Raw genomic sequence first — 23,794 nt, 5'->3', positions numbered from 1 at the left:
TTTTAAACAAATTCTAAACAATTTACGAACAAGTTAATTTGGTAGCACAGATTTAAATCTGTTGAAAAAGTTAAGCCCAGAGAATTCTCCAGGCTAAACAACTACTAAGCCCAAGGGGCTAAGGTGTTGTTGTATTTAACATGTAAATTGCTAAGCCCCGACTGCGTTTTTTTGTCCAGTTAAGACCGGTGGTAGTAAAAAACACACCTATTTTTGTTTCACAACTTGTGCTAATTATTTTTATTTCAACACTTCTCGAAATCTATTCAAATCTGAATAATTTGGCTTCACTGTTTTATCATCCTACACCCGCCAAAAGAAGAAAACTAGAGGAAAAAATTAATGACATTTCTCCTTCATCGCATTTTCTCATTTTTCATACAACGTGCTTATTTTGCGTACTGCGTAACTTTTGACGAGAAAAAGTAACCTTTTTCTTTCCAATTTAATTCCAAGAAATGTTAATAAAATTAAAAAAAGAAAAAACTAATTTAAATAGAAGATATATTTAAAGTATATAATAAATCAAATACAAACAAAATATAAGTGAGAAATCTTGATTGTTTCTTCATCGGAACAAAACTTGTAACCTAAAAAAAAAGTGACCACCGAAGTAAAAACTTCTGCAACGTTGATTCTTTTTTTTTCAAATAGAGAAAAAAAGAAAAATTATAAAAAAATGTCTGTGTACAGTGCAAAGACAGGATTGTCATCAATTCTAAAATCATACGCCCCAACCGAAAGGGAAAAGACCAAAGCAGCTATAATCAATAAGGTCCGATTCCGAGATGTGCGGAGTCTCAAAGATGCAATGACATCCATGCGGGAGCAGAATAATTTCATGCTTTTAAATGAATATGCTGTTTATTTGAAAGAGTCGACATTGAATGTAAGTATAGAAGATTTATTTTCATTTATAAGTCAAGGGTTTGATTTTAATTTGATTAAAAAAAAAAAGAAAAAGGTTGATAGTGACACGTTCCAAAAAGTTTTTAAGTATTAAAGTTTTGCTGACTAGACAGAAAATGCGTTAATACCTACTTCCTTATCAATATATTATACGAGTCACATTTTATTGAAAATTATGAAATGGAAAATAAGTTCGGAAGTTCACCTACAGTTTGTGATAACATACAAGTAGAAAATAACATTTTACACCACAAGTAGGTAGGTATCATTCATCTGAACGATATTTTGTTTGCTGAAGAATGATGCTGGAAAAACTGTTTGGTTGAATCGATTACGGCCAATTTCTTCAACGAGTCCTAGCGCTACAGAGGTGCGTTCTTTTTCTAACAATAGTTAACTATCGTTAACTTTTGTCGTTCCTAAACTACAAAATAGTTACGATTTGTAACTATTTGACAGATGAACATCGTTCCTAAACTCGTTTTTAAGTGTCAAATAGTTACAAATCGTAACTATTTCCAACTCACCTCCATCATATGAGGGACATTCATGAGGGACATTCATCAGATTGCTGATGTGTCAAAGTGTATGTTTTGTTTACAAAACAAACTCAAAGATTTTTTTTCTTTTGGAAAAAAGCGGAAAAAAATGAAAATAAAAAGAGAGTTTTGTAATTTTTTGATGAAAGATAATTTATTGTGAATAAAAAACAATTTTTTTTGTTATAATAATGGAAATAAAAGTATTCTCAAAAGAAATTTTTTTGATGGTTTGACAGTCTAACAATCTCTAACAATAAATCGTTCCTAAATGATTTGTAAAAAATCCAACGATTTCTAACAATGGCACTTCAACAATAATTTTTGACATAAGAACGATCGTTGACTATTGTTAGAAAAAGAACGCACCTCAGTTAGTACTCAAATGAGTATCAACTTATTTCGTCACCCAATTACTTGATCCTAAAACTGTCAAGTACTAGTTAGGACTTGGTCCTAGTTAGCTCTTCAAAATAGGCTTGTACATTAGGGTGCTTCTTATATGGTCGAAAAAAATCTTTTTTTCGATTTTTTAATGGGACTCCCCTGCATTATGTTCTACCATATAAGCATAGTATATGGTATTTTTTTCCGATTTTAATATTAAAATTTTGGGGTCGCTACCATTCACTAAAGATTTAAGTAAAAAAAAAAGATCAATTTCAACAAAAAAATTTTTGTTACAATACAAAGTACGTTTAAGACCCGATTTTTCAATTTTCTAACAAACAGTCAGTTAACTGTCTATCGAATTAAGATATTAGGCTCATAAACAATCAGATAAAATCATTGAATTTTTCAGTTAAGAAAGATCACTCAGTTAGCTATTCTACAGAATAACACACAAAAAAAAAATGTCAAATTCAAAAATATTCAAAATTAAACTTCATTTTTATTCCGCTGTTTTTATATCAAAATTTCTTTAAAAACAGTTACGGCCGATTTCTTCACAGAGTCCTAGCACTAGTACCGGTCCTAGTCCTAAAGTTAGTACTCAAATCGGTATCAACTCATTTCTTCACTCAGGTACTAAGCCTTAGAACTGTCAATTTAGGACCGAGTACTAGTTAGGACTCGGTACTAGCTAGCTCCTCAAAATCAGCTAGGACCTGGTTATTATACCAATCGTTAGGACTCAAATCGGTACCAAATGATTTCTTCACCAAAGTCCTAAGCCTTAGTACTCTCAAATTGGTACCGAGTATAAGTTAGGACTCGGTATTTGTTAGGACCTCGAAATCGGTAGTCTAGCGCTTAGTACTTGAATCAAAGCAATGAATTTCATTCATTTCGTTTAATTTTTTAATTTCTTGGGTGTTGTTTCGTACTTTTTTGTTGATTTTGATGAAATAAATAATTTTTTAAATTTACCAAAAACACCTGAAATGAGAAATGCAATACCAGAACGTGAAGAATGAACAAAAGAACACTTCTGGATGAAAAAGTAACAAAAATGTATATCGAACTTTTTAAAAGTGAAAACCAAGTCAAAATAGAGGGGATTTGCGTAGACACTCTGCATTTGCATTTCTCGACGCCCGACAATGCTGGAAACCATTTACGATTAAAGTTATTCTCATACTTGGAAAAAATAACCTGAGACTACTCAAAGTATGATCTTTCGAGTCCATTTTTTGGGTGCAAAAATTTTTGAACCACAGTATCACAGATGGATGTCCGACATCAATCTTCTAGTTTCGAACACAAAATAATTGTTTGTTTCATTAACAAATAGTTTTGGAGGCTATGTGCAAGCTCGTCTACAAGTAATGTTAAAATAATGCGATTTTCACCGATGACTTATATGAGACATAACACATAACAAAAAAAGAAATGCGCCTTAAAAAAACTGTTATTTTTATTGAAATCTGTAAAATTACACATCTATATGCAAACTGTCTATGTTATTTCTTTATATGATTATTCTTCCTATAGGCGACTGGTGGTTCATCCGTTGCTAGTCCAGATTATTGAAATCCCTCGTCATTGGCTTTGTCAATTTTAATTAGATCAAAACATTCCATTTTTGATTGTCACACTTCTTGATTGAACTTTATTTTCTTTTCTTGTTGGGTCTTTTTAAGCTTTGTTCTATTTTTTAAAAATATTTTCTCAATGGTGATATCATTAATTTAACGTTTTATGTCTATTTGTTTTGTTTTATTTGTTGAAATATCAAAATAAAATAATTTCAAACATCAAAATATTGTCAAAATGACAGTTAGACCAGTTTTATACGAATTAATTCTTAGGACCGCGTTGTGAACTTAGATCAGGTCCTATAAATGTGAAGAAATGCTCAGGTCCTAACTTTTCCTTAGGACCGAGTACTAGTGCTAGGACCTGATCTAGCTAGACCGGGTACTAAGCTGGCTTAGTACTCATGTGAAGAAATTGGCCGTTAAAGATTTAATATAAAGTACTTAATTCTGATTACAAATTTTTAAATTTTCTGAGAAAACAAAATTTGTTTTTTTTTTCAAAACTTTGAGTTGTGGTAGCGACCCCTAGAACGTGTTTAAACTGGACCAAATTTTACCCAATTTATATTTAAGGCAGGAAGAACAAAATTTCGAAAAATGATTTTTAAGAAGCACCCTATTGTACATACCTAGTTAATATTCCAATCGTTAGTACTGAAATCGGTACCAAGTTATGTTTTCACAAAATTACTAATGTCGAATTCCAAACAACCAAATATTCGATCTGCAGTCGCTACTTTTTCCTTAAATGAATTCCAATGCAATACAAATTCTCTACTTTTTCCCGAAGAATCGATCCTTTTTAAATCTCTTTTTTGAGACGGATTTTCACAAACTATACAATCTTAACAAATGCAACACCTCAAACCAAACTAAAATTTTGCAAAGAAATGAAGAACAACCAGAGGCATTTTTTATTTATTTGTGAACATTCATTTTTCATTTGTCACAATTAACAAATTCTACGTTGTTTTGTTCTAACTATGAAGTTGTGTATATTCTTTTGTTTTTCATCGGTCAATGGGACTGAAATACATTCACAATAATCATTTTTTTATCAAAAAAACAAAACCGACTTCCGTGGATCAAAACTGGGTTTTATGATTTTTCTCATAGTTTCTATAGCGAGAACTGAATGAAATTGAAATGGAACCATACTGCAGGCACCAGCTTTCCAATACAAAAAGAATTATCAAAATTGTTTCACCAAGTCTAAAGTTATGAGGTAACGAACACAAAATAAAAAACGAATTGAATACCTCCTCCTTTTTGGAAGTATGTATGTAAAAATTGATCACTATTTTTTTTAATGTCCTAAATTAGCCAAAAATAATTGACTTTATTAGCGATTTTAGTAGCGACTGCAAGTGATTGAAAGGAATTCGACATAAGCCATATTACTGTCAAATTGGTACCATGTATTAGTTAGGACTAAATTAGTTAGGACCTCAAAATCGGTATCTAGCCAGTTGGTCTTTGAATCAAAGCAAATGGATTTCATTCTTTTTAAGAGAAATCTGGCAAATTTTTTAATTTCTTGGCTGTTTTTTCGTTTGACAAGTGCTTTTTGGTTGATTTTAACGATTTTGATGATGTTTTAAAAGTAACCAAGAATACCTGAATTGGTAAATGCCGTAACGGGAAGAATGGGCAAAAAAGTACCAAAACGTTACCTTTAATTTGTTACGTAATTGGTTATTGCAACCATTGTAAACCTCACAGCTGTACAGTAATATAGACTAGAGCCTTTCATCACTTCCAGCGAATTTTATAAGTAAGATAACTATTCATTGAATATAATATCCTGAGTATGAAGGTTATTCTTTTGATTAGGCTATTTATATGCTTCTTCCATGAAAGCTTGTTGTCTAGGTATGGGATAGTTTTGCCATATAGTCTTAGAGCTGGTAATCAATCCGTGTAGTAAACATTGCAAAAGCAATTCAGTTTAAAAATGATGTTGCTATTTATAGAACCAAATAAAATTGTTTGCACAATAACAATAGATTTTTCTTTTTTGATAGAAATCATGGTATTTTTTGGGTGGAGGGCAACAATTCTTGAACCAAAAGTTTTGGTATCACGGGTGGATGTTCGGCATCGATCTCCCAGTTTCGGACACAAAAAATGTTTGTTCTCATTAATAATAATTTTTAATAAATCTACAAATAGTTTTAGAGGCAATGTGCAAATTGGTCTATGAGACATAATTAGACAAAAAAAAATGCGCTTTTAAAAACTGTCTTTTTTATTTCTTTATTTAATATGATTATTCTTCCGGTAAGTAGTTCATCTGTTTCTAGCTCAGATAGTTGAAGAAATATTAAAAAGATCATAACATTACATTTTTGATTGTGACACTTCTTCATATAACTTAAATTTCTTTTCTTGTTGGGTCTTTCTAAACGTTATTACAGTTTTTTTTTTTTTTAATATTTTCTCAATGGTGATTTCATTAATTCAACTTTTTTCTCTATTTGGTTTTGTTTAATTATCAAAATAAAATAATTCAAACATCAAAATATGGTCAAAATGACAGTTACACCAGTTTTATTCGAATTACTTCTTAGAGCCGCATTCTGAACGATAATCAACCCTCAGATCCTATAAATGTAAAGAAATGCTCACTTACTAGCTTTTCGTTAGGACCGAGTACCAGTGCTAGGAACTGGGTTAGCTATACCGGGTACTAGGATGGTTTTGTACTCATATGAGGAAATTTGCCATTAGAGACCTTGACTAATTTTTCAAGTTAATTCACTTTCGTTCAAGAAATCGTTATTGATTTATGTATAATCCACGTTGTTTTACTTAACAATACAAACAAAAATCAAAAACAACTCGCTTTTCGAATATCCCTTCTCACGCTTGAATACAAATTTAGAAAATTCGACTTAAACCCGGTCGATAAAACTGGAAGATAGTTTCAACTATCTGTTAAAAAAATATATATTTGGCTAGCTTTTTTTGTTATAAAAAAGTATACTTTGAATTTAAAATTGAATTTCCACTAGTAATCCTTTGAAAGTCAAAGTCAGCGCTTATGTAGCGCTGAAGTTTTAACTACTATACCCAATCAATTTCAGCAGAAGTCCTTTAAAACTACGGCGTGTCTGCGTATGAGACAGTTTCCGGTTGGGCACCTAATTTCCAATCTGCTAAGATGTTTTGAACTTTTTGTATCCAGCATAAGCCAGATCTGCTTGATCATTTGGCATGTTGTAATGTTTGTCCATTTCTTGTTTGTAGCCTAAATAGCTTCTTGTTTTAGCATGAATTTACACGCTGCGATTGGTATACTAATATTTACTTTTTTTTTTAGGTAAAATTGGTATTATAGTTCCATTTCTAGCAAGTTCATCTGTTTCGCAGTTTCCCAAAAATCTCTGTGGATCGGCTTGGTTATTAGAGAAGATTCGAATATTTGAGAATATGAAAATTCCTACTTTCCTTAATTTTTTTCTTCTGGTAGCTTTTGTATGTATGCAACTGTCGCATCTTTATCTCAGTATAGATAATAATCTTTTTCATTACAAGGCCAACCTCAAACTTCCAATGTATATCGTAATTTTATTTACCATCCACAGGAAGCTGATTTCATTCGAGTCATTTCAGAGGCACATTCCATGGTTCACCTTCTAACCCCAAAATTCGCAACCATCGCTGAAAATCTCCTCTCATTACCATGGACCAACCGCAGCAGCGAAGCAATCCAAAAATACCAAGACTTCTTTGTCGATCTTCTGGTAGCTCAAATAAAATACGTGCAATTTGCAATTTCCAAATTGATTGTCCTTTGGATTCCCACCGACAATGATACAGCTCGCTGGCCAAATGGCACTCCCACTGAAGAAAAAAAAGCTGAATTGCAGGCAGTTCATAAGCTCTTGGCACGCATTCTCTCCATCATTCCAATAACATTTGATGTAATATTGGAATATGTGGAATTTTCATTTCCCTACTATAAGAAACCAGCTCACGTTGTAGCTGGATATATACACAATGTGTTGTGGCTAATGGAATACCAACCAGCCCTAACTGAACACCTGATACAAGTGTTGGTTCAAAAACTACTCATTCTTGATGTAAATGCACCACGAAGTGAAATTGAAGAAGCTGAATTTGAGGAAGAAAATGAAGACGACATGGATGATGATGAAGATAATGATGAGGAAATGTTTAAAATGGAAGATGCAACAATAACCACAACAACGACACCACAAGAAACTCGTGAAATTCTACCAATGACCCATCCAATTGCCCATACTTTGGATATGTGCATGGAGAAAATGTATGCATTCTTTGATCAATTTAATCCTAAGAAAGAACTAATTGCGAATGAAGGTGATAAAATCCCCAAAACACTTTCTCATGCTCTGGAGTTTTTGAAGTGTCTTGAAGAGGCTTTCAATAATGTGATATTGCCCAGTCATAATACGCATCATGTACAATTTTTAGTATTTTATTTTTGTAGTTTTAAGGTAAGTTCCCAAATCTATTCTAAGATGCATCTATTTCAATGAAATAAAACTTCTTTTTTTTTTTCTTAGAATATCCTTGGTGAGAAATTCCTTGAATTTCTTTGGAATAAAATGAAAGATCCCAACGAATCGGCAATAATACGTCAAGCGAGCGTAGGATATATTGCTAGCTTCTTAGCTCGATCAAAAACATTGCCTCTAGAGTGAGTTATAACATTTTTTTTTGGAAAGGCGAACAAATTTTAACTCTTTCCTTTCCAGGGTATTGAAAAATTATCTTAAGGATCTCTGTGAATGGGCACATCAATACATTCAACGCTGTGACCAATATCGTGCTAATGGCACTCTTAAAGCCAATTTGGTGTTCTTTTCAGTTTGTCAAGCAATTTTTTATGTGATAGCTTTTCGCAGCAGAGATTTGACTGCGGATAAAAAAGGTAACCATTTTCTTCAGTTTTAATTTAAAAAATTCAAATCTAATAACTTTTTGTCTTTTGCAGGTTTGCTTTTCCTTCAATCTCTCCAACTCTCCGCATTGGTGACGTGTAATTTCAACCCTCTGCGAGTGTGTTTGCCAGCTGTAGCAACAGCATTTGCTGGTGTCACAAGAGCCTATCAATTGGCTTATTGTCATGCGATATTAGAACGAAATGCCCGACGTAAATTGGCAACAGTTTATGCCAATGAAAAATCTACCCCCGAAGAAGCTTTGGATACATTTTTCCCCTTTGATCCGTATCTATTGAAAATGTAAATACACACATTAAATATTTTATATCTATTTACTCTAACTAAAATTATAATTGTTTGTAGGTCCGGTAAAAGAATTCAACCAAACTATTTGCAATATCAGCCAAATGAATGTGAAGATGATTCATGTTCTGCTGTGACAAATGTTAGCGCCGCCGCCACTGATAGACTTCGCAAACGAGGTGATTCTGAAATGGCTGATGATATTGATGATTTTCTAATTGCCGATAAGCGGCAGAAATTAAGTGAATTGGCGAGAAGTCATGAGGCTCAGTTTACTTATGGATTATCTCCTGGATTTCATACTTAAATAATGAAATAAATACATGAACAAAATTAAAAGGAGATAAACATCCATGGTGCTTCATCATTTAAAGAGACTCAACTTATTTAAGAATTAATTTTTTTTTATTTTTACAAACAAATTTATACATTTATATAACCTAAATATTTTTTGTGAAATATTTGAAATGTAACTTGTAATTAATCCCTATGAACTGTATATTATTTATGCTTGAATAAGACCCTAGAAATAAAACATATACATAGAAAGTACTATGTATCTACTTTAATCATTTCTTTAACATTTTTAAGTTAGTTACGACAGTTAAAATTCATAAACTTAAAAAGATTTGTGGTGCAGATATGTAACTTGTTAGCTGAAACGATACTTCACGATATCCCCCTCTCCCCTTAGTATACAATCAAAATACGATAAATTGCATTCAAAATCGTTATTTCTTAAATTCCTGAATTAAACATTTTGCTATTATTAGCTTAATATCACACTTGGTCCATATAGATCATTAATTAACACGTATTACAACAACTACATGAGATCTTGCTTTTCATCAGGATCACGATTCGTGATCCTGATGAAAAGCAAGACCACGATTCGTGATCCTGATGAAAAGTTAGAAAGCAAGTGGGCCGATTAAAAAACGGCTATTATAAGCCTAGTATGCTGCTGAAGCGAAACAAAAATTCTCATACAAAACGAGCACAACGAAATATTAGACGAAAATTTGTTTATGCTTTTCCTTGCACATTACGCAGTTTGACCAACGAAATTCTTACCTATGCTAGAATATTTGGAGAAATTTTTATCATTTGTCACCCGATAAATTTTCCCAAAGGAACGCAGCTACTGATATTTAACTGTTCAGGTCATTTTTCTTGCAAGAAAAGAGTTTTTTGACTTTGGAGACTTAAAACTTTTTTAAGTCTCCAAAGTTAAAAAAAAAACTAGGCTTATAAGAAGCGAAACGAAAAATGTTCAAGGCTCCAAAATCGATAACGCTAAAGCCTAGTACGCAGCTGAAGCGAAACAAAATATTATATACAAAATTTCGCTAACTTTCGTTTTGCTTTTCGTTTTTCAGTACGCAGCTCTAGCGAAAAATTGGAGAGTTTTCACTCATTTGTCACTTGAGCCTGGTACGCTGCTCGCGCTAAAATTTAGCCAAGATAAAATTCCCATACAAGTTATCGATAATTTGTATGAGATCCATTTTATCTCGGCTAAAAATTTTCGATAATTTGTATGGGAGCTAAAATTTAGCGGGAGCAGCGTACCAGGCTTTACTTTTTACAGCCCTGTGCATTTTTCTTGACTCCAAGAGCAGTGTGGATGGTTTTTTTCACTTTTAATTCATTTACTTCTTGCTTTAAAACATTATTATTTTCTGTTGATTTTTCTTGATTTTAAATTAATTTTGAATTTTTTGACTTTGACAGAATACTCGATGATATTTTTTCGTTAGCATTTTCCTTGTCGACTTTGGAGACTTGAAAATTTTTCGTTTCGCATCAGCAGCGTACTAGACGTCAATCGTAAACCTTCTAGGAACCACCGGGTGAAGAAAAAAGTGTAGACTTTTGCTTCACGACGAATGAAACAGTTCACCTGCAAAATTCTACACTTTTTTCTTCACGACGACGGATGAAACAGTTCACCTGCAAACAAAATGTACGGATATCTCTTTCACACACATTAATCCATTACAATTTTGAATTTTTGCATGAGACTCTATTTCTCCTATATATAATTTTTTTCGAACAAATAACGTCAAATTACGGCCACTTCTTTTTGTGTTTTCTTTTAAAAAAATGTTTATTTTGCCTCTGAATTCGTTCATTTTTTTATTTGTTGAAATGATCGCTGAACTCACTCCCGCAGCATTTGTCATCTGTCATCTCACACAACAACTGTCAAACAAAATGTCAAAGAATTAGAAAAATGTATAAAAACTTTACAATTTCTATTTATTTATTAAATTGTATCAAAAAAACTAAACAAAAGTTATAAAATAATAACAACAAAAATACAAATCAACAATTACTCCAATCTCATAAAGAACTTCCATCATTGAACTTAAAAACTACCCCAAAAATAAAATGCAAAACAATAGCGATTTGTTTACACCATTGCCAGTGGAATTGTCCACACCCAATGGACTCCTCTATCAATTCAATGAAACCTCAGAAAAATATCTTAAACATGATTTTTATACTTTTGAAATGGATGGTTTTACTGTCCCAGGAATCGACGATGACATTCCACCGCCTATAGTCGGTTTAAGTCCAATTCCCGAAGAGACAAGTTGTTCGATGATAATTCACCATCCACTCGAACCATTATTCTCACCCGTCGACCCAACGTCGTCGTTAGCATTAATTCCTAAAGTTGTCACACCACCAAATGCAAATCAAGAAGAAGGGCAATCATTGGCAATTCCCACGAAAGATAAACAACTTTCGTGTGATTTATGTGAAGAGACTTTCTTCTCAACTCAAGCCCTTCGTTTGCATCGACGCGTTCAACATATTTCCACTAAAGAATTCCGTTGTCGCAAATGTCCAGCTTCTTATAACTTTGAATCGAATTTGCTACTGCATCTGGCATCGCATGTTCCAAGTGTTAGTACGATTAAACAATGTCCTCAGTGTAATATGGTTTTTAAGCGCATATCGAGTTTTAAAGGTCACTTGAAAACCCATCAATCTAGCGACAGATTCAAGTGTAATCGTTGTGACAAGGAATTCGAATTGAAAGGTTACTATGAAAAGCATATAACGAAAGATCATAAACCAGATGTTGATGGAACTATTGAGGAAATTCTATTTAAAGTGGTAACATTAGACTATTATCTAGCAAGTAGATTGATTTTAAGAATTCTCTTCTCTATTAACAGGCAAATAATACAAAATGTCGAAGACCATCAAAGTTAATCAATGGAAAATACAGCTGTCAATATTGTGGGAAGAAATTCACTAAACCTTGTCTCTTAAAGCGACATGAAGTTTGTCACACGGGTACAAAGCCATTTCAATGTAGCCAGTGTGATCAGGGATTTACACAAAAATCATCTCTGGACAGACATATGCTTTTGCATCAGGGTGTTAAGGATTTTAAATGTCCAATGTGCAGTTATAGGTGAGTGCGATGCTATAAAAGATTTTGATTTGTCCTTTTTAGCAGTTTTAGATAAAACGTCTTGATTGAACTACATACTTGCTCCACAGAATAAACCTGGGTCCTATTTCATAAAACTATTAGTGTTGTACTTGTAGACTTGTAGTTACAAGCACAAATAAAGTATGGAGTTGTAGTTTTCTGTTTCATAAAAATTTTCATTTATTTGTAGTCTGGCGAATTCAAACTATTTTGCTTCTAAAAAACTACAAGTGTAACTAGGAGTAACGAAAATAAACAAATAATAAACAAATATTCGAACTTTCTGTAGCAGCAGCGAGAGATGAAATATTATGATGAATATTTGTGAAATATAATAAACATTATTGGCTTTAAAAGCTAAAAGCTTGATTTTTAAAGATTGGTTTTTGGTAGATTATGGTCTTAACATTTAGTTTGAATAATAGGCTATAGAAAAGTCTATGTTTCTTGAGAAAAAAAGATACAAACAAATGAAATTGAGCTTTAAAAATGAATAAGTGTTGTTTTGTTCGATTTTTGAATGGCAAAATGTTGTTAAATTCCTTTGAACTAAAACATTGATGCACTAAATAACTTGGCAAAACACATCATCTATTGCAACTTTCGTCAAAAAAGCTTTAACTCATAAATTAACTAAATATTAATCTATAAGTAAATTAATCTCTAAAAAAAAAAATAACCAAAAATCTTCATTATTTTTCCGCGTCAAGGGGTGGAAATCCCTCGGAAACTCTTTGCACTTTTTGTTTTAAAAATTCTTTACCATCTAAAAAACTATTTTCACTGATCTTAGCGTTGTATGAAGCATCAAAAGCTCATAGATAGTCTTCAAACCCATGCGCTCCAAATCTAATGCAATAGGTTACGAAAAATTTAAACGCATTTTTCTCGAAACGAAATTTTTTCCGCGCCGTGCAACGCAACTCAAAAACTAATGAAACTATCGAAATTAAGTGGAAATTATTCGTTATTTTATTGCATTTTTAAAATTAGGTATTGGAATTTATTGAAAGATCTTTAAATTGTATGTTTCAGATGTCCAAGTTTTGTAGTCTCTATAGTTAGGTTATATGGAAATTCAAATGCAATAACAACTCATTATTTTTAAGTAATTGAGATTCCATTTTTTTGTTGTCTAATTTTGGCAAAACATATAAGTTAAACATAAAAGTTAAGTTCAACTTGTTTCACTTATCTATATCCTTTAAAACGCTAACAGCTACACGGGAAAGCTCCTATTTTGAGTGGTAAGTGCAGGTAGATGAATACATACAGATTTGTAAGCCAAGACTATTTGTCACTAGACAAGGAAGATTGATTTTAGTGCCAATCACTTTTTTGCATCATTCAAATTAAAAAGACTGCATTGTTATTTCACTTTTACTACCTAATGTCCTTCATTAAATGTCCACATAACTAGTACATTTTTTTCTATTACTAACACCAAAAAATTTGTGAGGATTCTTGATTTTAAAGCTTGATCATTTAACTTTATAACCTTATCCATAAAGCACATTCAAAGAGCAAATTAGACTCCATATTTTTATTTATTAGTCTTTCTACTCTTGTAAGAAATTCGCTTGTAGTTACAAGTCTATTACTAATAAATTTTTGCGCAAATACTTTTATGAAACAGAAACATTCGCCTCATTTGTAAATTTGCTTGTAGTTACAAGTCTACGAAACTTGTAGTTATTAGTCTATTCGAATTCTTTATGAAACAGAAATTTGCTGATAATTTACAAGCTACAAATAATTATTAGTCTTGTAGTTTTATGAAATAGGGCCCTGGAGTTTGATCATAATTTTTCGAAAATGAGTTAAGTATGTAGAACTATTTGAAAAAAAATCTGTCTTCGTTTGGTTTTAACAGTATAATTCTAAGTTAACCAGTTTAAAAGATATTCAATGGTCCTAACCACACTTAACTCCTTTTTCTAAAATAATGTTTGATCATTATGTCATAATTCCAATTTGTGCTGTTTTGACCGATCAAAATGATTAAACTATCAAATAAGTGTTTGGTCAAAACAGCACAAATCAGTTCCTTTTGTTTTTTTTGTGTAATGACGGAAATGAAGGGAAAGTATTGTAATCGATTGATTCGTTTAAAAACACAAAAGTAAATCGCGGTAAGTCTGAAAAATTAAAATTCTTAAAAAAAAACTAATTCCAATATTGGTACAACCTGAAATAATCTTATGTCGTTTTCGATTGGTTTCACTCAATATTATTCATATTAATTTATTTTTCTTTTAAATAAAATCTTTAAAATTGTTCAAAATGTTAATGTTAATGGAGAAAAACATGAAAGAGCCGAACAACAACAATCATACTTGAAGGAGCTAGTAAAAATGCTAAGTCTATTCATTTGCATGTTGATAAACTAAGAAAACCTGCAATTGGGTGAGGCTAATCACGGGGGTGAGGTAGCGCAGTGCGTAGTGTACTGGCTTCTGAACTCGCTTGGTCTAGGTTCAATACTCAAGTCTGACGGAAGAAGTTTTTCAAAAATCAAATGAAAAAATTACTAGACCAAGCACCACACACAAAATGGAATAAAAGGAGTCTGATGATCGGTGGTAGCACCTTCAAGATGTTGTTGTTGTTGTTCAAAGATTATAACAAAAATGTTAATGCCCAAGAAATTAATGGTGAAGTTGGCTTCCAAAATATTTTAAGTAAATTTGAAAATTAATTAAAAAATCTATTTCGGAAAACAATAATTTATTTCAAAAAATAAAAAAAAACATTGATTGAGTGATTAATTTGACTTTCAAATATTCATGTGTTAGTGGCTTTTTGAGTGAATTCCGATTTTAAATCGAGAAGATAATTTCTCTTCTGAGAAGCGTTTTGGCTGTCATATTCGTGTGAATAAAACACTTTCAGAAGGCTTCTGAATGATTCCGGACGCTTCCGGAGAGCCAATCGAAAACGACAATATTCTTGAACGAAAAATAGTTTAATCAAATAACATATATATCTCACTAAAAATATGTATATAAACACACTTTAAAATTATTTTTTTTTTACTTTACTTGTGTAAGTATTATTATTAAAAAAAATTGCATCCCTATATCTATGTATTAAATAAAACGGTTTCGAATTACGGCATACGATTACAATCATACGTTAACGTTTTGACTATTGTTCTCTCTATTTAATCAGAAGAAAAATATAGAGACATAAGTCAGTACGTTAACGTACGTATGCCGTAGTTCGACCCCCTGGATTTGGAGACATTTTTCTTTTTTAAAATGCATTTATCTCAAACTCCATAGAAATAATTTATTTAACAAATATTTTCTATATACAATAAAATCAAAACTTACGAAAGTATAAATATAAAGCTTGACCACACCAGAAAGCTATGCGGGGTACAGTGTTGCCGTTTGGCCCCTTTTTTAAGCTCGGGCCCCGTAGCCCCCACTTTTTTAAAAATTAGCAAAATGGCCCCTTTTTATTTATAGTTAAACTTTTTGTTTTAAAAGATGAAAATTTATGGAGAATTATGAAAGATAGAACAGTTGACTTCAATTAGGAACTTAGATCTGGTTTCTGATTTCCAGCATTTAGTCGAATTGAATTCCGAGAAAGTTATTGAGAAATATAAAATGCTTGGGGCTGGATCTGCGCACAAGGTTCTTGAAACATTTTTTGAAATTCATGGCGTAGAAGAATTTTGGCAGGGTTATTTAAAAATGGTTTGGATGAAATTATGTTTGAAAACTCTTCTTAGCAGTGCCTCAGCGGAAATAGTAGTTTTCAGACTGACACCCATAAAAAATAAGCTTACGAAAATTTACGAAAATACATTAATTGTAAACATAGCAATTCCTTGATTCAATAAAACCAGGAAAAGATCATGAAAACTGGGTAAACCAAAGTCCAAATTAGTGTATAAATATCGAAAGTATATTTGCATATACATACTTTATCAAGAACTGTTTTTTTTTTTTTTTTTTTTAATTAATTTATTTTATTATTAAAAGTTTATGATATGTCTTCGGTAATGTTTATATAATTTTTTTTTTTACTTCACGAAATTGTATGATTGGCCCCTTTTTTTGTCTCGGGACCCTTTTTTGGCCCCTTTTTGATTTTTTCCAGCGGCAACACTGGCGGGGTATGGGTAATTGTATGAAAAAATTACACACCTGAACGTTGACGTTCCAGTTTGGAATTTTTTTCATACACTCAAGCCTTTTACAAGTTTTTCAACATCACCAATTGAACAATATCTATCTCTGTTTTCTAATATACCCATGTTATTAAAACAAAAATTATGTTTTTCTGAAGTCAATAATTAATTAATATCCGTGTTCTTCTCACGTTTAAAATTATGTCGAACAACAATAACTGTTTTTGGGCGTTGCTATTTGTATCCGCAGTTGGCGTTTACGTGCATTACAAAACAACATGCAGTTGCCGTTAAAAATAGAAGCTAAACCGAGCCAGTGGCGTAGATAGCTTTTTGCTAAGGGGGGGATAGATCTAGTTCGCAAATTTTTGTTTATGTTTTAATAATGCTTCTTTGTATTGTTTTTATTCTCTTTAAATTGGAGAAAGTTCTTTCGGTAGTTGACGTAGAAACCAGCAGTGTAGCTAATATCTTTAATAAAATATAAATACCATAACAACTTTTTTCGGTGCAGCTTTCGAGCGCTTTCAATGAGTTCATAGAGGAAGTATTTTTCTTTCAAAATTTTTTGTAAAAATTTCATATTTTTTCCAACTTGGCACTAGAACAAAAATTGTGACCAATATTTCTATAGTAAGTTGGAATAGGTGATCCCGTACATGATCGTATTTTTTTTATTAAAAAAACAAAACCGACTTCCATGGATCAAAACTGGGTTTTATGGTTTTTCTAATAGTACTGAACAGGCACCAGCTTTTCAATACCTACAAAAAGAATTATCAAAACTGGTTCACTCGGTCCAAAGTTATGAGGTGACAAACACAAAAAAAAGTACAGACGAATTGAATAACTCCTCCTTTTTGGAAGTCGGTAAAACAGTTAGGAAATCCCGATTGTTTAAATAATATTTCCTTCTTGGATGAAAACTATAAGGAAATCTTATTGTTTTTGTTCAATTTTATGTGGTCTAGTTTTTGGTAAAACTCAACAGTTTCATTAAATTTTTTAGCTGCTTTGTCTATTTCAGACGAAGAATCCTTAGAAGGAACCGAAAACCCTTCTAGTGTGTTTTCATGGTTTGTACATTTTTCTCCAAGGCCCATTACATAGAAATCGAGAAAAAGATTGAAAACAGTAACACGAAAATATTCTTTACTGTACTTTGAACCGAAGGGTTCGAACGATTCTTTTGTCGCTTCACTATTCTCTTATGTTTAACGCCTATGTCAAGGATTTCAGCTAATTTTTCCCATATACAAAAAACTTTCGAAAATGAGTCTGCCCGTTTAATTTTTAGTTGATCCCTTAAATCTTTAGCGAGCTCCATTGCTTGGACCAAGTCTAAATTCACTCTTTGAAACACCGACTTAATGGCAACGAAAGTTGGTAAACCATATTTATAACCTTTAAGCTAATCAAGAACTCGAAATCCATAGCTTTTTTTTTTCAAAGAGCGCTTCTTCAACTTATTTATTCATGACTGTTTATATCGATCCCAATGGGGGGGGATATATCCCCCTGATCCCCCCCCCTATCTACGCCACTGAACCGAGCTGCTGATAAAACTTTGACGAAGTGTATAAGTTTACAATATTTTCTTTTCTCTTGGTACTTGCATTTAAACCTTTGTAATTTTTATTTTAATTTATCTGATTTTGTTCCTGAACAGTCTCTTCACAGCAGCTCAATTTTCATTACTCCTCATTGCTTGCTGATAAGAAATTTTATCCCCTTCTTTTTCTTCTTCTAAAGATTTATGTGAGTCTTAGGTTGATGTCCTGTAGCAAAGGATTCGACTCATCCATGTTAAATTTTATCAGCATCTCAGATAATGTTAAATCTGAATTCCTTAACTATTCTTCGCGGATCCCAAAACTTTATTTTGAACTTATTCGTTAAATTTAGTTCTAGATTTTTATAAAATATCGTTTCGAATCGAAAATATCGTCGTATCCAATTTGGTGTTCCAAACTAAACTTGATTGCTTCAGCTCATGACGTTTTTTTACCTTCGAAAGCACTTTCGGTTTAACAACATAGGAGTCTTCATTTAACTCACATTAGAGCAGTAATGGCATCCATTGCATTTTTAAAAATTGGGATGAAAACAAGAAAAAGATGTTTGTTGCCTCAAACCAAATTGTCTAATTTTTGAAAGTTTATATGAATTCATCTTACCACAATATACACCTAAAGCATGCGTTTTCCAGTGCATTTTTTGGTCAGAAGTCAGCAATTAATTCATCTTGAACTCACCTTTTTCGTTTCGTGAAAGAAAAATTAATGAAATTCCATTCATTGACATTAAACAATGTTGGATGATTTGAAATTATATTTAACGTCCTGCAGAAATTTCATTTTGATGGAATCTGCTGTAATTTGATTTCCACTGCAATTCCCGTTTCATTCAACTTCTGTGTGGAACGATTAGGCTTAAGTGCTGGTTCTAGCGATCAGAAAAACGGAATAGGAAAATGTAATAAATTAATTCTACCATTATTTATTGTCAAATATGAATTTTTGTATTTTCCTGATGGTTTTGATCAGAAAAAAAAAAGAAACTACATTTTTACCCAAGAATGGTAAATGATATTAATGATTTTCTATCGATTAGTGTGTCCGACTCCTTACGTAATCTTTTACACAAGAAAATTCTTCCAGAAATACCTTTTAACCTTTTAGCAGAGTTAACTAAAACGTCTTGATTCAACAACAGAATAATTATTTTAGTTTTTGATCGCAAGTATAAACTTAACAGCATTTTCCATGTTTTTCTTCTTAGCTTTACCCAAAAGAACAATCTAATAGTCCACATCCAGAGAACCCATACAATGAATGCCGACGCCGACAATATGTTTGCTTGTGAATTCTGTCCCTGTGTATTCACAAAACTAAGTAGTGTCAATCGTCATCGAGCAATGATACATCCAGACAAGGAGAATTGCTCTGGGCAAGATGGTTGCTTTCAAAATAATGACGATGAAGATGATGATAGTGTGAATGTTGCCAGGGTTATGGAACAACTAAAAAGTTTCCAAGAATCAATGGGAATTATGGATATGAAACCAGCTGCCTTAGAATTGTCACTTATGAAACCACCATCGCCTGGACCGATAGTCAATACGGTCACCATTGTCGACACAATAAATCCGAAGAAAGAAAAGACATTCAAAACTGCCAAAGAAATCATTTACAAGGGAGAACGGACGATTGCTTGTGTGTATTGTGATAAACCATTCAAGAGGCAATATGATCTTTTAAGGTGAGTCAAGGTTAAAGGTCTCTATTTGGAATTTCACTTAATTTTCTTCTTTTCAGACATCATCGAACTCACACCAAGGAAAAGCCATTTACATGTAATATCTGCAATAAAGGTTTCTCAACAAATAGTGGCCTTAAAATCCACCTCAACACACACATTTCATCCGATGAAAAGCCAGTTAGGGCTTATAAATGTGCATTTGATGAATGTCATAAGCGATTTGCATCATTACGAGCTTTAGATATTCACACCAAGTAAGATCAACCATCTATTCTTGGGTCACAAGTATTTTTTTCTAATTTATAAGTTCTTCCTCTAGGACCCATACAAATTCCATTTCATATATTTGTCCAGTTTGTTCGAAAATCTTCACCTCCAAAGCTGGTTTATCCGCACACAAGCACATCACAAAAGATCAAGAATTCGATAGTGTTCGTGAGTTTTTAAAATCTCCCGTGCAAATTGAACCAAAAAATCCAGCCGAGGAAGCTTCTCGAGCCGAAGAGTATTTGAAAAGAATTCATCAGTGTTTTGTGTGTGGTTTGAAGATGCAAAAATTATCCCATCTTCGACAGCATGAAGCTACCCATACTGGAGAGAAACCCTATCAGTGTGAGATTTGTTTTAGGTAAAGTTTGGGATCTTTTAGATTCTTGTTGACCAAATAATAAATATATCATGACTTTTTTTTCAGAACCTACACGACGCAAAGTTCCCTTAATCTTCATTTGAAAATTCACACATCTCAAAAGACTCACATCTGCCAAGTGTGCAATGCAAAGTTCTTCACACAATCTTTGCTAATGCGACACATGATCTCTCATAGTAATGAGCGAAACTTTGCTTGTCCGTACTGCGATGAGCGATTTAAAACCAACGACAATTGTAAGACGCATATTTTAACCCATGCCAGGAGTTTGCTGGCTAGTCCTGATCCTCCTCCTCCTGAGCCATCGTTCAATCGAGAATATTTTATCGAATCTGAAGAAATTACACTAAACAATTCCATAACTCAGAAATATGTTGCAATTGTTGAGAGTTCTGAGAAGAATCTTTCGCCGAAATTCCTTCAACTTGAATTGGTTAAAAATTGCAAAAAGCATAAACATAAAAATTTAACCATCGAAACTGTGACAACCAAGACAATTTCACCAAAGAAATCATCATCATCAAAGAAATCCTTAGCACGATCGGTTAGACAGATAAGTCAGAGTGGACACAAATGCACTGAATGTGGAAAAGTATTCTTAAAAGCCAACGATTTGGAACGACACATTCGGACTCATACTAAAGAAAAACCATATCAGTGTAGCACCTGCTCCAGGCAGTTTGCTTTAATGTCTACTTTGGTGAATCATATGAAGACGCATGATGCTGAACGAGAAACTTTTGATTGTCAGGTGTGTGGGAAGAAGTATACATCGCAAAAAGTGCTGACGGTGCATTTGAGAATACATACGGGTGAGCGACCGTTTCAGTGTGGAGTGTGTAAGAAAACTTTTCGGACTTCTGGACATAAGATTTCACATATTAAGGCGCATCATAAAAAGAAGAGATAAGAGATTCTGATGGTACCTATTCAATGGAAAATGTGAAACTAATGTGATCAAAAAGAAATGTGATTTACCGTTGATTTAAATTCATATTATAAAATTTAAATAACCTTAAAATTTTTCAAATTTTTTTTTGTGTTTTAAAAAATTGACCAGAAAATAGGTATTGCCGTAAGTACGTCGTCGGTCTTTCTTTGAATATAGCGGTTAAAAACTACTTCGATTGCAAGTAATTCAGCAATCGGACCTCGAAGAAACTTTTGATTTTCAGCTATGAATAGAGGTTCAAGAGGCCTTTCTTTTGATGTATCACTCGATCGATTTGGAGGACTTTTTTGTAAAAACATTATTTTTAGGCAAGGGGTTAACCTTGATTTTTTTCCGAAAATCCGAAAAAATAAATTTTGCAATTTTTTTACATAAAAGAATAGGCCTGTTCATTGTGAACTCGTATCTTTAAACCAAAACTTGTTGCGAGACTTTGATCCGAAAATATCTGCTTCCGAAAGTAAGAAAAAAAAAAAATATTTCGATTGCAATATTTCAGCAACCAGACCTCGAAGAAACTTTTGGTATTCAGCTATGAATAGAGGTTCAAGAGGCCTTTCATTTGATGTATCACTCGATCGATTTGGAGGACTTTTTTGAAAATGCATTATTTTTAGTCAAGGGGTTAACCTTGATTTTGTCCGCAAATCCGAAAATAATTCATTTGAAATATTTTTGCATAAATAGAAAGGCCTGTTCATTGTGAACTCGTATCTGTAAACCAAAACTTGTTTCGAGACTTTGATCCGAAAATATCTGCTTCCGAAAGTAAGAAAACAAAAATTTTGATTACAAATAATTCAGCAACCAGACCTCGAAGAAACTTTTGGTATTCAGCTATGAAAAGAGGTTCAAGAGGCCTTTCTTTTGATATATCAATCGATCGATTTGGAGGACTTTTATGAAAATGCAAAATTTTTAGGCAAGGGGTTAACCTTGATTTTTTCCGAAAATCCGAAAAAAATAAATTTGTAATTTTTTTACATTAATAGAAAGGCCTTTTGATTGTGAACTCGCATCTGTAAACCAAAACTTGTTTCGAGAGTTTTATCCGAAAATATCTGCTTCCGAAAGTAAGAAAAAAAAATATTTCGATTGCAAATAATTCAGCAACCAGACCTCGAAGAAACTTTTGGTTTTCAGCTATGAATAGAGTTTAAAGAGGCCTTTCTTTTGATGTATCACTCGATCGATTTGGAGGACTTTTTTTGAAGATGCATTATTTTTACCCAAGTAGTTAACCTTGTTTTTTTTTCCGAAAATCCTAAAAAAATAAATTTGTATTTTTTTATATAAATAGATAGGACTGTTCATTGTGAACTCTTATCTGTAAACCACAAATTCTTTCGAGGCTTTGATCCAAAAATATCTGCTTCCGAAATGGAATTTTTTTTGTTAATTTATGCTCTACTTTAAAATTTAAATAGTTTATATCCATTTCTTAAATTTTTTTTTATTATTGATACTTACTTTTCAATAATTCTTCTTTGCATCTACTTGTTCAGAACCAAAATAAAAAGAACAATTTCTTCAATTTATCTTACATACAGTTTTATTTAAAACGCCTTCATTTATTTTTTTTTGTTATCATCTTCATTTAATAAAAAGATTATTTTTATTATATTGTTTTATATTTATTTTGTTTGAGTATAAATTAAACTTTGCTTTTGTTTTCATCTTCTTAGTTAAAAACTTATATATTTAGTAATGTAATCTTATAATTGTTATTTTTTTTTTTTTTATTTTTAACGTTAGTAAATAAAATAATAAATAAGTCAAACTTATCTATATATAAATAATTTTATTTGGATGATCATGAGTTTTGCTTAATTCTCTTAAATAACTTAAATTTTATTTTAGCTATATAAATAATTATTGTTTTTTATATTTTCTTTTTGTTTTTCTGTTTTCTTGTTTTTTTTTTTTTTTTTTTTTTACAATATATACTACATGTACTTATTATCATAAATAATTCAAATTTGTTTTATATTATTTTTTTATTTTGATAAATATAATTAAAAACTAAATTAAAAAAAAAACAAAAACAATAGATATTTACTTATGCTAAGTTAACTAACCATTTATTTAGTATTTTTTTTTTTAATGTTATAGTTTTTTATTTCAAGCAATATTATTTTTAGTTTTGTTTTATTTAAAAGTTATTACAATTTTATTTATTTAAGCTTTTTATTAATTTATAATTATTATTTATAGTTTATATTTACTCAGGAATTTCATTTTTATTTTGATCATTGGCTGACAAATAGTGTATATTTTTTCGATTTCTTCTAAAATTTTGCTAAGCATTTTTTTTAATTAATTAAATATTGTTATAATTTTTTTTTTTGTTTTTAAATTTATCGAAATAAATTTTTAAATAAATATTTTACCTATATAAAATTTATTTTTAATTATTTTTTTTAAATATTTTTTTTTTGTAAATAGAAATAATTATATAAAATTTGATTTAAAATTTAAGCTTAGTAAGACAAAAAATACATTGACATACAAGAATTTCTATTTTTTTAAATTTAAGTTTAATTTTTTGCTATAACAAAAAAAAAAAAAGATTAAAGCATTTAGATTATAATTAAATTTTATTTATTTCTTAAATAGTTTAAGGTTATAAATGAGATGTTTCATATTGTACGTTTTATTTTTTACTTTTAA

The 23,794-nt window shown here is 31.5% G+C and overlaps 2 protein-coding genes across 2 annotated transcripts; both read left to right on the top strand.

Annotated features, from left to right (window-relative positions):
• The first annotated feature begins 367 nt into the window (after positions 1-367).
• LOC129915315 (RNA polymerase I-specific transcription initiation factor RRN3) lies at positions 368-9,120 on the top strand. Its single transcript, XM_055994803.1, has 6 exons — positions 368-889; positions 7,018-7,911; positions 7,981-8,114; positions 8,173-8,348; positions 8,412-8,661; positions 8,725-9,120. The coding sequence occupies exons 1-6, from the start codon at positions 680-682 to the stop codon at positions 8,969-8,971; spliced, it is 1,911 nt and encodes a 636-aa protein (XP_055850778.1). The 5' UTR covers positions 368-679; the 3' UTR covers positions 8,972-9,120.
• Positions 9,121-10,864: 1,744 nt separating this feature from the next.
• On the top strand, positions 10,865-21,193 carry LOC129914328 (zinc finger protein 236-like). The gene is made up of 6 exons (XM_055993521.1): positions 10,865-11,793; positions 11,856-12,097; positions 19,044-19,523; positions 19,580-19,777; positions 19,843-20,151; positions 20,218-21,193. The coding sequence occupies exons 1-6, from the start codon at positions 11,059-11,061 to the stop codon at positions 21,080-21,082; spliced, it is 2,829 nt and encodes a 942-aa protein (XP_055849496.1). The 5' UTR covers positions 10,865-11,058; the 3' UTR covers positions 21,083-21,193.
• The last annotated feature ends 2,601 nt before the right edge of the window (positions 21,194-23,794 follow it).

This window comes from Episyrphus balteatus, chromosome 3 (genome assembly GCF_945859705.1).
Source record: "Episyrphus balteatus chromosome 3, idEpiBalt1.1, whole genome shotgun sequence".
Taxonomy (NCBI): domain Eukaryota; kingdom Metazoa; phylum Arthropoda; class Insecta; order Diptera; family Syrphidae; genus Episyrphus; species Episyrphus balteatus.
This window is presented reverse-complemented; position numbering and strand designations above follow the sequence as displayed.

Coding starts and splice junctions, on each gene's coding strand:
- LOC129915315 (XM_055994803.1), top strand. CDS start 680: ATGTCTGTGTACAGTGCAAAGACAGGATTGTCATCAATTCTAAAATCA. Junction 7,912..7,980: donor TTTATTTTTGTAGTTTTAAG/GTAAGTTCCCAA, acceptor TTTTTTTCTTAG/AATATCCTTGGTGAGAAATT. Junction 8,115..8,172: donor TCAAAAACATTGCCTCTAGA/GTGAGTTATAAC, acceptor TTTCCTTTCCAG/GGTATTGAAAAATTATCTTA.
- LOC129914328 (XM_055993521.1), top strand. CDS start 11,059: ATGCAAAACAATAGCGATTTGTTTACACCATTGCCAGTGGAATTGTCC. Junction 11,794..11,855: donor AGGAAATTCTATTTAAAGTG/GTAACATTAGAC, acceptor CTCTATTAACAG/GCAAATAATACAAAATGTCG. Junction 12,098..19,043: donor TGTCCAATGTGCAGTTATAG/GTGAGTGCGATG, acceptor TTTTCTTCTTAG/CTTTACCCAAAAGAACAATC.